Genomic DNA, 14,955 nt, shown 5'->3' on the forward strand with positions numbered 1-14,955 from the left:
GAAGTTAAAAAATAGTTATTTGTGCAACTAGTGCGCAAAGTGACAGTTGGCTGCACCGAAAGAAACGTTTACGCACGAGCCGTAGGCGATTGCGGAATAATGGTAATTCCCTGAAATCCATTAAATGTTTTTCTGTGTAACTTTATTATTAATAAAAACCTTAATTTATTTAAAATTGAATGTTAATAATTAAATTATAATGATTAGTAATTCAATTGAAAATTTATCTGACTGCTTGAAGGGGGTTTATCTTATGTAAGCATTGAAATGACTTTAGTGAGGTCGACGTTATAATGACAGTATTATTTGATAAACTTTGATGTTGCCATCGTTGTCTATCGTTCGACAAAGTAGGTAGTACTATCCTTTTTTAGCTCCACAACGAAGCCAAATCTGTTTTTGACAATATAAATAGGCAACGCTGTTCTCCACTGCCATTATAATGTGGACCTCACTATACCACACAGTCAGTGTTATCAACTTAATTTTGATTTTCCTGCACTGGTGCTCCATATAACCTACTAACTATTTTGCGTTGTCATGCTGCAAATCTGGAGTACGCAAAGTAAAACTTTGCGCACTAGAGCGGAAAAGTGATTCTTTGCGGCCTGCAATCAGTGCAGAAATGGTCACTTTTCAAGGTATCTGTAGGAAAAAATAATTGTGCTATTGTATTTCCAGGCTAATAATATTAAGACTGATCTTATGTAAAACAGTTTTGGGCTTTCTATTTCTATTGTATTGTTTGAATCTTGTAACTTATTCATTTCACTTATTGTTATCTCTTACAGTGACTTGTAATCTTGTTGGAAAAAAATGATATAATTCAAGTTCTATGTAATGACAATTTAATAATCCCTATTTATTGCGTTCTCATTTACTATGAAAGTTAGGATTGGTATCTGCATCCTCCAAACTATATTTACACCAGCCGCCACTGGTTTCAATTCAAATCAAATTCAGTACAGTTGTATGTTGAAGTCGTCGTAATGAATAGTGAACAATTTGATACAGAGTGGTTCATTCTTGAAGTTAAAAGCAGACCAGCTATATGGGACATGTCTCCATAATTATATGCAGACCGGGATGTGAAGAAACATTCTTGGAGGGAGCTGGTAAATCTTTTAAGTTGAAAAATATAACCTTACAGAAAATGAAAAAAATTCATTTGGTAAGTTATATAAGCATTTTCCTTAAGCATTATTCATTATAAATGGTTATTCATTACAACCATTTTTCACTATTTTCGTGTATAATCAAACGAAAAACCATCAGTCTTTCAACATAAAATATCCATATCATATATTTTTTTAATATGAGTTTCAAGGTGATATTTCTGCTTGTCCTATTTTAGTGATGTTAGCATCTTTGTGTTTATTAGTCAATAATCAAACATGTCCCATTTTGGGAACGTTGGTAACTTTGAATAAAAACTTTTCCAATATATTTTATATTGGTAGTAGCTTCATGAATCATAGGACAATTATATTTTGTGATGTTGGCAGAGTGCTTCTTCAACTGATGATGAGTTAACTAGTGAACAGGAGTGATGAGTCAAGTGGTGGCTGTAGTGCGCAATGCTATCAAATTTTGTCGGTGGCGCTTCCATGGAAGCTTCCGTGGAAGCGCTTCCATGGTGGTCCAGTGTGCAATGGGCCTTAGGATCAATCAATCCAATTTCCACCATACAACTGATTTATGAAGTCTGTGTTTAGGGGAAATTCTTCTTAATTCCAATTCCTCTGCTTGTACATAACTATGAATATTTCAACATTATTGGATTTACGGATTTTCTCTCGAAAACACAAAAATCAGGCATAATGAATGAAATTGAAGAGGTTCTAATTAATTTCAGTGGAAGCCTGGGTAATTTTGCAAATGTAATAAATTGCCTGCAGCAAACTAAACTAAACTAAAGGTTCAATTTCATTCATCACGTATATCCTGACGATCTGACTTTGTCAGTATTTCTACAAATTGAATGCTTTATTTAATATGGAAGTTATTATGTTTCAATTTATCTATTTATTCCTAATAAACTAGTACTTCAGCGAACAGTAAACCTCGCTCATGAATAGCCTACAACTTTCAAAATAATTAGAAGGGCCATTAAGAAAGTACAGTATATTGTGAAGATTTATCCATGTCATTTATTATTTTCTCCATTGAAAGTGCTAGAGACATTGTTTCCAGGGACACCAGACTTATGTCTCTCAAGGAGGTACCTTTATATCGTCCCCATATTTACAGTATTACAACTTTTCTAATAATTAAGAAATCGGTCAACTGACAGAAAAATGGAATATGCAGTAGGCAATAAATTTAGACGATGAATCGTCTCACAGACGATAGTGAGACGGAAAATGATTCTAAATAAAATGGGTTTGTTGGTGACAGGAGGTTGCTAATGATGTATTTCATGAAAAGTGGATTCATTGTTATGGCTTGTTATGCCCATGCAGAATGTTAATGCTTACAAGTCGGTTTCCGATCTCTTACTAAGAGGTAAACAAAAGCTAACTAAGCTGTGATGCCTCCGGCCGGCTCCGTAGGTCTAGAAACTATTCATCTATGAAACAGGGAAAATTTGTGTTGAAAAGGGAAAAATGGTGCAATCATTGCATGGGAAGTTTTCTTCAATTAATAAATACAGTATGATTTGGAGCGACTCAGACGTTCTCAAGGTTCACCGCTGACAACTCTTGATCTAAAAATAGATCGATAGCATTCCTTCATCATTCCAACAATACCATTCATTCAATACAGCGCAAATTAGAGCGGCACAACTACTATTCTAAAAAATGAGAGCCAATTTTTTCAATCATATTTATTGTGGGCAATATTTACTCTTAACTTATTGTAAATCCCAGGATCTTTCATTTTGAAAAGAATAAAAATTTCTGTATCTTCAAAGATAACGGCACTAGATATGAAAAGGTAACTTTCTGGATGGAGGTTGGTCTGCAGTTTTTTAAATTACAAAAAAACCGGAGGTCTTATCAAAAATCCTTACACATACGTTTCTGCGCCTTGTTTCAAAGAACTTTTATACCAAATTTCATCCAAATCGGACAATAACTGCGACTGTAACCGCGGTACAAACAGACAAAAGCCAATTGAGTCGAAACTAAGATCTCAGCTTCGCTTCAGTCAATTATAACAAAGTAAATCAATAAACTATAGAATATTTACTGCAATAATGACAATTAATCTACAAAATTAAATATTAGGATCTACTTCCCCAAAATAGCACACTCGAGATTTGGAAAGGAGCCAGCTGAACTTTGGCAAGCTAATAGCAAAACTAAGTTCCAGTTGTTCAAAAGCCGGTTAAATTTTAATCGTGATTAAATTTATGAGAACCAGAATTTTCGAAAAAGTCTTCTCTTATTGTTTCTCGAGAAATTAATCATGATTGAAATTTAACCGACTGCTGTGCAATCGGGCCTATGAATAAGTGAACAAAAATATGAAAAATATAATGAACATTAAAAATGAATAAAGAAGAATAATTTATGAATTTCAATACAATAGCAAGTCTAAGAACAAAATAATTATAAGAATAAGATAGCGGTGCATTGCAACAAAATAATGAATGTTTAGTTTACCTTGGCTTTTTGAAGATCAAATAGGCTTTGAACGACAGCGCCAGCACCTTCATCAATTCTGATATGATGCCTCATGCCCTGGAAAAATGAATCAACTTAATCGAATGAATTCAAGATTATTACAAATGTATTATTAAACCTCGAGGCCTACGCATACAGAAACAGACGGGCGTATTCTGACAAACGAAGGAAAAACCCTCCCCGGGTTATCAATTGTTGTAACGCACGCATTCGTCCGTCTGCTCACGTCTTTATGCAGATGTTTCGTATTTCCGCCGTCTGTCTGCATACGTTTGCCTGTGACTGTGTACGTTGACCTTTTGGTCCTGTTTCTAGGACACTTACCAAATCTAATGAACCATCTACAGCAGGAGTTCCCAACCTTTTTTGTACCTCATGCCCGCTCTGGTTATTTAGAGACCCCACCACGCCCCCTACACATATCAGCTTTCCATTTTGCAATACCCTATTTCCACGGTGCCGTACATACCAATTCCTACTTGTACAAGTATGTGCCTACTTGATACGGTCAGTAGGCTAGGTAGATTTTTTGTTAACTGTTGAATGCAGTAACGCACATTGGAGAGATTCAATAATTGCATGTAGAATGGAAATTAAAACAAGTATTACATGAAAAACGAATGTAATTACTGATAAAAAAGTAACCCTGATCTACAGGTTCAATGGTCGATTAGATTTAGGTGCCCCAGAAACCAGGCCCTACAGTCAGGTCCACATTATAATGACAGTATTTAATTAAAATTGGTGTGCTACCCTTGTCTATCATTCGACAAAGCAGATAGCGCTATCCTTTTCTTAGTCAGCTTTTGCATGAAAGATAAAACACTTATTCACTTCATTAGTTTTTAAACTGAGTTCAAGTAACATCAATTTGACCCATAAAACTATTGAATAACAAAGCTTATTTGAACTTATTTGTACTAAAAGTTAGCTTATGATGTACGAGGCGGCCGCTGTCCTGAATCAATTTAGTTTTTTACAATTCCGAATTCTTTATTTTCGTCACGACGCTGTGTTTGATGCATTTGATATAAAATACAAAAAGATCCTCGGTAAGTTTCAAATTAATAACTAAACCTTTAATTTCAATAAGGATCCATCAAACATACTTTCAATATTATACACAAAAACTAAAGAAAAGAATTTGTAGATTGAAGCAAACCTTTGTATCGTGATGGATACAATTGAATTCCAATTTTAGACTCCATTTGAGTGGAAGAAGCCACAATTCGACGGCATTTAAGAAACAGCCTTTATAAGGTCGAATTTCAACCGTCATATCCCAGTCTACCTTTTTGAACTTCAACTTTTGTTTGGGTGGAATTCGGAACACTTCTCTGAATTTCTCTTTCAATTCTGGCACTCCTGCAATCAAAAAGTGAAGTTTAAAATATAATCAAAATTAATTCATTTTCCAAATGATAATTAAATTTTTAGAATAATCGAAATTTGGAGGAATTTCCTTTTTTAATCGACTTTATCTTCCTATTTCCAATATTTAAATAATAAACTTACTAGTAGTTTTGTGGACAGTAGACCTCACGCAGTTATCTCATCCACAAGTATGTCACCTGTTTGAAATGTTAACAAACTCAGTTTAAGTTTGAATTTGTAATTATCCATTTCCGTGATAATCTTTCCCACTCAAATTGAAAATGCTACTTTACTATGACTTTGAAAATCTGGTCCGCCATCTTGGATCCGCCACGTTGAATGCAACTTAGTTTTTTTAAGTAGGAAGGTGGTCATGCGATATATGATTTCGATACAGAATTCAATGAAAAAATGAATGGCAAAATCCGCATATCGATATCTCAAACCGTTCCGAAGATATTCACATTATTAATCAATACTATTCAAAGCAGAAAGGGGAGAAAAAATTATGAGAACAGCTTAGTATCTCATAAAAAAATGTGATTCCAAGGTGGGTGTGATCGGGGATCCTCCCCAAATTGAAAATACTACTTTACTATGACTTTAAAAATCTGGTCCGCCATATTGAATGCAACTTTATTTTTTTAAATAGGAAGATTGTCATGCGATACCTACATGATTTCAAGAAAAAATAATGGCGAAAGCCGCACATCGATTTCTCAAACCGTTTAGAAGATATTTACATTATTAATATTATTACTATGCAAATCAGAAATGAAATACATAAGTGGTATTGATTAATAATGTGAATATCTTCTAAACGGTTTGAAATATCGATGTGCGGGCTTTGCCATTCATTTTTTCTTGAAATTCCGTATTGAAATCATGTATCGCATGACAACCTTCCTATTAAAAAAATAAAGTTGTACTCAATATGGCGAACCCAAGATGGCGGACCAGATTTTTAAAGTCATAGTAAAATAGTATTTTTAATTTGGGGAGGATCCCCGATTACACCCTCCTTGAAATCACATTTTTTTATTAGATACTAAGCCGCTCTCATACTTTTTTCTCTCATTAATGCTTCGAATTGTATTGATTGACCGAGCGAAGTGAGGTCTAAGATTCAAGTCGACGGTTTGGCATTTCTCTTAATGTTTAAATGTTTATATGAATATATGTTGCGAATTTACGGCGAAACACGGTAATAGATTTTCATGAAATTTGACAGGTATGTTCCTTTTTACTTTCCTTGCCCTACTACCATAGGTAAGGAAAGTATTGCTTTCCAAAAAAAATTAAGGTATCCCAATTTCAAGTTTTCTATACGTTTCAAGGTCCTCTGAGTCCATAAACATGATTTTTGGGTGTTGGTCTGTGTGTATGTCTGTGAACACGATAATTCCATTCCTAATTAACCGATTGACATGAAATTTTAAACTTACGGTCCTTATACCATGAGGACCCGACAATAAGAAATTCAATTCAAGATGACGGAAGAAATGGCGGATAATTACTAAAAACAATGTTTTTCACGGTTTTCTCGAAAACGGCTCTAACGATTTTCTTCAAATTTATACTATAGATAGCTACTTATAAGCCCTATCAACTGACATGAGTCTCATTTCTGGGACAATTGCAGGAGCTCCATAATATTCTTGAGAAAAATGGCGGATAATTACTAAAAAACCATGTTTTTTCACGATTTTCTCGAAAACGGCTTTAATGATTTTCTTCAAATTTATACCATGGATACCTATTTATAAGCCCTATCAACTGATATGAATCTCATTTCTGGGAAAATTGCAGGAGCTCTGTAATATTCTTGAAAAAAATGGCGAATAATTACTAAAAAAAAACAATTTTTTTACTGTTTTTTCGAAAACAGCTTTAACGATTTTCTTCAAATTTATACCGTGGATAGCTATTTATAAGCCCTATCAACTGACATTAGTCTCATTTCTGGGAAAATTACAGGAGCTCCATAATATTCTTGAGAAAAATGGCGGATAATTAAGTTACTAAAAAACCATGTTTTTCACGATTTTCTCAAAAATGACTTGACTGATTTATTTCAAATTCATACTCTGTATAGTTATTTATCAGCTCTATTAACTGGCATGAGTTTTTTTCCTTGGAAACTAATGAGGTCCACCTCATCCTTGAGAAATGGACTTTGTAAACTCCTTCTCGTGCATGAGGTAGGTAGGTAGAGCAGTTTATAAAAAGAACACATAGTCGAGATTTTCATCTGTAGAACAGCTGTTTTGACGAATTTAAAAAAAATCTGGTGTCGTACACTCACACAACTTTCCTTGCCCATATTTGAAACTACGATCAGACTTCTGTATATGTGTATATATAATTGTTTTCAAAGTATTTTTCCTTAGAGTGAATAATTGTGAAATTCGAAAATTTTTTTAGTCGTACTTTTTTTAAAGTCGTCAAAACAGCTGTTCTACAGATGAAATATCTCGACTATGTGTTATTTTTATGAACTGCGCTACCTACCTACCTCATGCACGAGAAGGAGGTTACTAAGTCCATTTCCCAAGGATGGGATGAACCCCCCATTGGTTTCCCAGAAAGGAGACTCATGCCAGTTGATAGAGCTGATAAATAACTAACTATACAGAGTATGAATTTGAAAAAAATCGGTCGTTATTTTTGAGAAAATCGTGAAAAACATAGTTTTTTAGTAATTATCCGCCATTTTTCTCAAGAATATTACGGAGCTCCTACAATTTTCCCTGAAATGAGACTTATGTCATTTGATAGGGCTTATGAAGAGCTATCCATGGTTTAAATTTGAAGAAAATCGTTGAAGCCGTTTTCGAGAAAACCGTGAAAAACATGGTTTTTTAGTCATCATCCGCCATTTTTCTCAAGAATATTACGGAGCTCCTACAATTTTCCCTGAAATGAGACTTATGTCAGTTGATAGGGCTTATAAATAGCTATCCATGGTATAAATTTGAAGGAAATCGTTAAAGCCGTTTTCGAGAAAACCGTGAAAAACATGGTTTTTTAGTAATTATCCGCCATTTTTTCCGCCATCTTGAATTGGATTTTATTGAATTTCTTATTATCGGATCCTCATGGTATAAGGACCTCAAGTTTAAAATTTCAACTCAATCGGTTAATTAGGAATGGAGTTATCGTGTTCACAGACATACACACATACACACACACACATACACACACACACATACACACACACATACACACACACACACATGCACACACACATACACACACACACACACACATGCACACACACAGACCAACACCCAAAAATCATTTTTTTGGACTCAGGGGACCTTGAAACGTATAGAAAACATGAAATTAGGGTACCTTAATTTTTTTACTTTCCTTGCCCTACTACCATAGGTAAGGAAAGTATTGCTTTCCAAAAAAAATTAAGGTACCCCAATTTCAAGTTTTCTATACGTTTCAAGGTCCCCTGAGTCCAAAAACATGATTTTTGGGTATTGGTCTGTGTGTGTGTATGTGTGTGTGTGTGTGTGTGTGTGTATGTGTGTGTGTGTGTGTATGTGTGTATGTCTGTGAACACGATAACTCCATTCCTAATTAACCGATTGACTTGAAATTTTAAACTTAAGGTCCTTATACCATGAGGACCCGACAATAAGAAATTCAATAAAATTCAATTCAAGATGGCAGAAAAAATGGCGGATAATGACTAAAAAACCATGTTTTTCACGTTTTTCTCGAAAATGGCTCTAACGATTTTCTTCAAATTTATACCATGGATAGCTATTTATAAGCCCTATCAACTGACATGAGTCTCATTTCTGTGAAAATTTTAGGAGCTCCGTAATATTCTTGAGAAAAATGACAGTTACTAAAAAACCATGTTTTTCACGATTTTCTCAAAAACGGCTTTAACAATTTTTTTCAAATCCATACCCTGTATAGTTATTTATTAGCTCTATCAACTGACATGAGTCTTTTTTCTGGGGTACTAATGGGGGGTCCACCCAATCCTTGAGAAATGGACTTTGTAACCTCCTTCTCGTGCATGAGGTAGGTAGGAACACGGTTTTTTTTACTTTTTCTTCTTCCATATACCGTGGGTAGGTAGAGCAGTTTATAAAATGAACACAGTCATAGTCAAGATGAAATATCTTGACTATCATCTGTAGAACAGCTGTTTTGACGAATTTCAAAAAAATCATCGAATTTCACAATTTACATGAAGGAAAAAGTACTCTGAAAACAATTGTATAAACACATATACAGTAGTCTGATCGTAGTTGCAAATATGTTGCCGTCAATCGTCATTATGTTTTTCTCCTAAATTATTCTCGTTTGATATTGAGGCTTAGGTTTATTTAGCGAACTATATTGGAAATTTTAAGGTAGGGTTATAAAAAGGGCACTTTGTTCCGTGGATGTTTTTTTTACAAGAGAAATATTTGATCAAAATAAGGGGAAAGGTTTTTAAGCGAAAATAGATGTAAAATTTTAAATAGTTCAATGAGCAAGGAAAGTTGTGTGAGTGTACCACACCAGATTTTTTTGGAAAGCAATACTTTCCTTACCTATGGTAATAGGGCAAGGAAAGTAAAAACATCGAATTTCACAATTTACACGAAGGAAAATATACTCTGAAAACAATTATATATACACATATACAGTAGTCTGATCGTAGTATCAAATAATATGTTGCCGCCAATCGTCATTATGTTATTCCTCTAAACGATTCTCGTTTAAGAATGAGGCTCGCAGTTCAATGAGCAAGGAAAGTTGTGTGAGTGTACCACACCAGATTTTTAAATTGCGCGTCGACGTATATACAAGGTTTTTGGAAATTTTGCATTTCAAGGATAATATAAAAGGAAAAAGGAGCCTCCTTCATACGTCAATATTAGAGTAAAAATCAGACTATAGAATTATTCATAATAAAAGCAGCTGTCGAGTTGACTATAAATTGCATGCTATGACGCATGCAATTCAATTTATCTCAATGTAACTTGGTAAAAAATTAACAGCTGTGTAGACTATAAATTGCATGCCTCATTTATTTCATGCCTATTCAATTTTTATGCACTATTGAATAGGATGCAAAGAACTTATAACTGCTCGTCTGGGCGCCTATAGTGTGGTTCACGTTATAATGGCAGTGGAAAAAGATAGAAGAATAGCGATGCCGATTCTCTGCATTAATTAATTATATTTCTACAACGTCAAAAACATAATTGACATCGTTGTGGACCTAGAAAAGGATAGTACAACCGGCTTTGTCGAATGATAGACAAGGATAGCAAAACCAAATTTGATCAAATACTGTCATTATAACGTGGACCTCACTATAGATGTCTTCTGGTTTTCTCGCGCTAAATTCCGGAAAGCGTTATATGATAATTAAATCTTGTGTGAGCATGATCTGATCAAATAAATAGTTGGTGTATCAGTGTGGATGTGCTTATGGTTTGGGACGTCGTTATAACTGCGCGAGGTCTACTGTTCACAGAACTACTAGTTAATAATGTAAATATCTTCGAAACGGTTTGAGATATCGATATGCGGTTTTCGCCATTCATTTTTTCTTGGAATTTTGTATCAAAATCATGTATCGCATGACCACCTTCCTATTTAAAAAAACAAAGTTGCATTCAACATGGCGGATCCAAGATGGCGGACCAGATTTTCAAAGTCATAGTAAAGTAGTATTTTTAATATAAGTAGGATCCCCAATCACAACCACCGTAAAATTACCTTTGTGTATGAGATATTAGGCCGTTCTCGGAATTTTCACCCACTCTGTATAGTGATATCGGAGTATGGAGGAATTCCTTTTCCTTTCATATTATCCTTAAAATTTCAAAAAACCTTGTGTATACATCGACGCGCAGTTGAAAATAGGAATATTCCTGCCAAATCTAATCGAATTCTATCAAGCCGTAATCGCGTTACATACAGACAGACAAAAGCAAATCGAGTTGAAACATAGCTTTTTGGGTTTCAACTGCCAGAGACTCGAAAACTGAGGAAAATATTATTATAACCTATTATAGAATAATTGTATTAATACTGTATTATAGATTGGACGTGGACAAAGAAACCTGTTTTGTACTGTTCCATGCTCAACACATTAACACATGACTCAACTCTGAGAATACGTACAGAAATTTCCTGTGCTTGAATTTCCAAGTGATTCCTGACTGCAATATTCGCTCAGGGCTGGAGCTAGGGCTGCGACAGGCCAAGGAGAGAAAAGTGGCTAGACTGTCCTAACATATGAGCATGTCATAGCTATATTTAGATTTATGGTCATTGCGATCAAACCATCACTCTGGTTCAAACTATTGTATAATCTGAATGGTTGATAGATAATAATTTCAACACTCATCGTTGAACCATGCTTCAGTAAAGATTACGCAGCTGAATTTACGCCCTAAAGTCTGTAAAAATCACCAAATCTTCTCCTGTAGCAACGAATAGGTGTGTCCAGTACTAATTTCCATTCAACTCAATGAAGCGGTCTAGTAATGCGGCAAAGTACCAACAATTTTCAGTAATATAAAATAAATTACATAGAGGAGAAACTCCAGGAAGAAAGTATCGTTAGAAACTGAAAATTAGTTACCATCAACAGGATCTGTGAGACAAAACCGGTCAGCATCATCATAACACATGCAAGGCTTCTGTTTCACTGTTTCATTCTCGTTGAATTCTGTTGGAAAAAAATCTACATGAATCTAATCATCTTACAATGAAGCAATTATTCAGTGATTATTCAGAAAATTATTATAGAATCTAAAGGTTGAAAATCAAGAAAACCCAATCACTAAAAACCATTATAAAAAAACTTGCATCGCTTTAATTTAAGATGAAAAATAAAATTTTATTATTGTTGGTTAATTATACAGATAAATTGATATTGTAGTTTATAATCTCTATTATTTTCGTGACCATATCCACTTTTGGATTTTTTTAATCGTCCTAATATGCAAATGCATAAAAATAATATTAAACAACATGAACGGTTATAAATATAACTTCAGAATCCAGATAGAACTTTTGATTTTGCATTAGCAAATTTTTCAAATCTTGGAGTTTTCTCCAACTACCACAATACGCAAAAAATACATGCTGAACTTGTACCAAATGCATAAACTCATTGAGACTGATAACCTTCAAATATTGAATTACAGAAGATTACATATGTAGATTGAAAAAAGTAAAGTTACAATGAATGGGTAATTTGAGGCATGAAAGATGATTTTATTCCAAAATTTACCTCTGTGCGCTTCCTGAAATACTCTTGTAACAGGTATATCTTTTTCTAGAAATTTACGGAGATGTGAGAAATAAAGTCCATGATCTCTTTGAACAGTTTCATAGGATTCTAATTGACTGGATGTCGATAAGCATTGCAGAAATGAGACCGACAAATCCTCTCTCGTGTATTCACAAACTGGTTCCTTTTTGTTATCAAGCTTGGCAGGTCTGTAAATAGATAGAATTGATTAGATTCAACCATAGAACAAGAGAAATCAAATTATAGAGTTATTCTAAATGATTAACAGATTAAATATAATATACTGAAGTATTAATCCGAAAAGAACAATTTTTAAATTATACCAATAGAAAGATAAAATTTTTACAATAATCACATCGGGTCTCTAAAAGACCTCACCTGTAGTACCTTCAGTACACGCAGTCAGCCAGTCGCTCAATCATCACCGGACATTGTTTTTAGACTAGTGCAGCCACGTTTTGGCTACCAGTGTGGTCGCCCTATCAATGTGGCTGTGCTGTGCACAGTGATGGAGTGAGCGACCATCAACCTGGCAGACTGCGCATCCTGGCTGCCTAGTCGAATATGGGTCTAACGTAATTACTGTAAAAAAACTTTAGAATTTCCTCTTTCCCTATGTATAAAGATCAATTATTTTGTATAGGAACTAAAGTAAAAAGTATTATTAATTTCTGTGGCGAGGTGTCCGGTCATCTCTGGATTCGCCGATGACTGGACAGAAATTTATATGTATATTATTAAATTGAAAATAAATACAAAAAAGGTGAAGAAACCAAAAGAGAAACGTTTTTTGCGAGCGCGCCAAGCTTGAATAAAGTAGACTACTGCATTCAGTTCCATCTGTTCAATGTGATTCTCAAAAACATGCGATTCCAGTAATGCTTTTTTTTAGCATTGGTTACCACCACTCTTCATCATCACTCTCCCTCTCCCCGTAAACGATGGTGGAGTAAACGGTCAAAGACATCGCTATTTTCTGCGATTCCACTGTTCCGCGCCAGTGTTGCAAACCGTACGATAGTTATTATTTTGTTTGCAATTTGTTATTGATAATTTTTATTATTTCTTCTATGTTTGGTTTTGAAGCATCTAAATTTAAAAATATACTTTGTGAAAATAATCAAGAACTGAAAATTAAGTGAACAACTACAAGACTTGACCTATTTCCGACTGTGTGTAACCTTATCTAAATTTGGGAGATGAATAGCACAAGGTCACCTTATTTTTTCTCTCCCTGTCATTTTGATGATGTACTTGTTGTATGAATCAATAAAGAATAAAGAATTCCATTTCAATTTTTTGAATTAATTTGAGGGCCAGTTTCCGAGCTTGAGATTTAGCCAAGTTCTAGACTTTTCAACTCTAGGATTTTGAATAGTGAGCTTAGACTCACTAGAGCTTAGACTGATGACTAGATGTCATCTTGCTCGATAAATAATCGTCCAAAATGAAACATAATCTTTAAAGTATTGGGGGGGGGGGGTTGCAGATTTCATTCAAACTTTCAACTGAATTGTTCCTGGAGATGACTGAGCCAAAAAGTCACGCCTCGCCCCTGATTAATTTTATGAATAACTAACAGGTGACTCGTGCTTTGCTATGGAGAAAAGTTAGTGTTGTGAAATGTAATCTCACAACATTTTGTGCTAACATATTGTAATATCACAACAAATTGGTACAGGAAACATAAGAAATAGAGTAATTATTTATTATTTTGGAAAATTACGTGGATAAACTTCATCGGAGTTGCTCTGATTCTCAGCCCAAAAAATAGTTGATTGGTTTGAACCTGCAACCTTTCATTCATAAGTCTCGCGTGCTTCCAATTATTCTACGGAGTCACTTGGAGAAAGATCTGTTTGATTTGACTTTTATTGTTGCGAAAATTTTGAATTACAAATTGAATAAATTTGATTCCATAATATTGTATTAAAATTAATTAACTGATAGCAATGAAAATAATCCTCGGTAAATTCAGAATCTTCATGTAACATTGCAAGTTTATCAGTTCATTAGTTCATAAGAGATAATGCATCAATCGTGTACTTCCTATCCCGTACATGTTTAAGCCAATTTCTTTCTTTATAATATTATAGATGAATATAATTATATAAAATTACATAATTAAGAATATTTAATCCTGCATTTTACATATTTAATATAATTCAATACTTTATGACCACAACTGATTAGAAGAGAAAGGTGAGGTACCATATACAACTTGAACCTGGCATAGAAAATTCTTTATTAAATGCTAATGTTATTTATACTAGATTTTAATGAACTAATACTGCAAAAACCGATAGATTCATTACAATTTTTCGGAAAATGACAATTCAAAGATAAAGATAATGATCTATTTAGATGCTGTAGCCAAAGAATCGTTGAGTTGATGGGCACTGGTAGAATTAGAAGTCAGTCTATGACTCACACTGCGTTGCACAAGTACATTTCTCTATCTATGAAAAATATCAAAAACATATAAATGGATGCTAATATACAAGTGAATTATTTAAATGAATGCTGATAACTTGACCGATTGAATGCCTTTATTTTGGCCCACAAAAACTGCTGTTTTCTACCTCAACTTTCTGGTTTTGCCGTAAATTAGAACTAGACACACATAAAACTAAACAAATCATGACAGTACTGTTGTGGGAACCA

At 34.1% G+C, this 14,955-nt stretch overlaps 1 protein-coding gene across 1 annotated transcript in view; it reads right to left on the reverse strand.

Moving 5' to 3' along the window:
* The window catches only part of LOC111048863 (mucosa-associated lymphoid tissue lymphoma translocation protein 1), a 30,637-nt gene that overhangs the window by 2,435 nt on the left and 13,247 nt on the right, over positions 1–14,955 (reverse strand). The window contains exons 9-12 of the mRNA XM_022334842.2: positions 12,271–12,479; positions 11,617–11,703; positions 4,792–4,994; positions 3,609–3,686 (exon numbers count right to left, since the gene is read on the reverse strand). Of these exons, the coding sequence (XP_022190534.1) occupies positions 3,609–3,686; positions 4,792–4,994; positions 11,617–11,703; positions 12,271–12,479 (577 nt within the window). The remainder of the gene's footprint in view (positions 1–3,608; positions 3,687–4,791; positions 4,995–11,616; positions 11,704–12,270; positions 12,480–14,955) is intronic.

Source organism: Nilaparvata lugens, chromosome 2 (assembly GCF_014356525.2).
Source record: "Nilaparvata lugens isolate BPH chromosome 2, ASM1435652v1, whole genome shotgun sequence".
Classification (NCBI taxonomy): domain Eukaryota; kingdom Metazoa; phylum Arthropoda; class Insecta; order Hemiptera; family Delphacidae; genus Nilaparvata; species Nilaparvata lugens.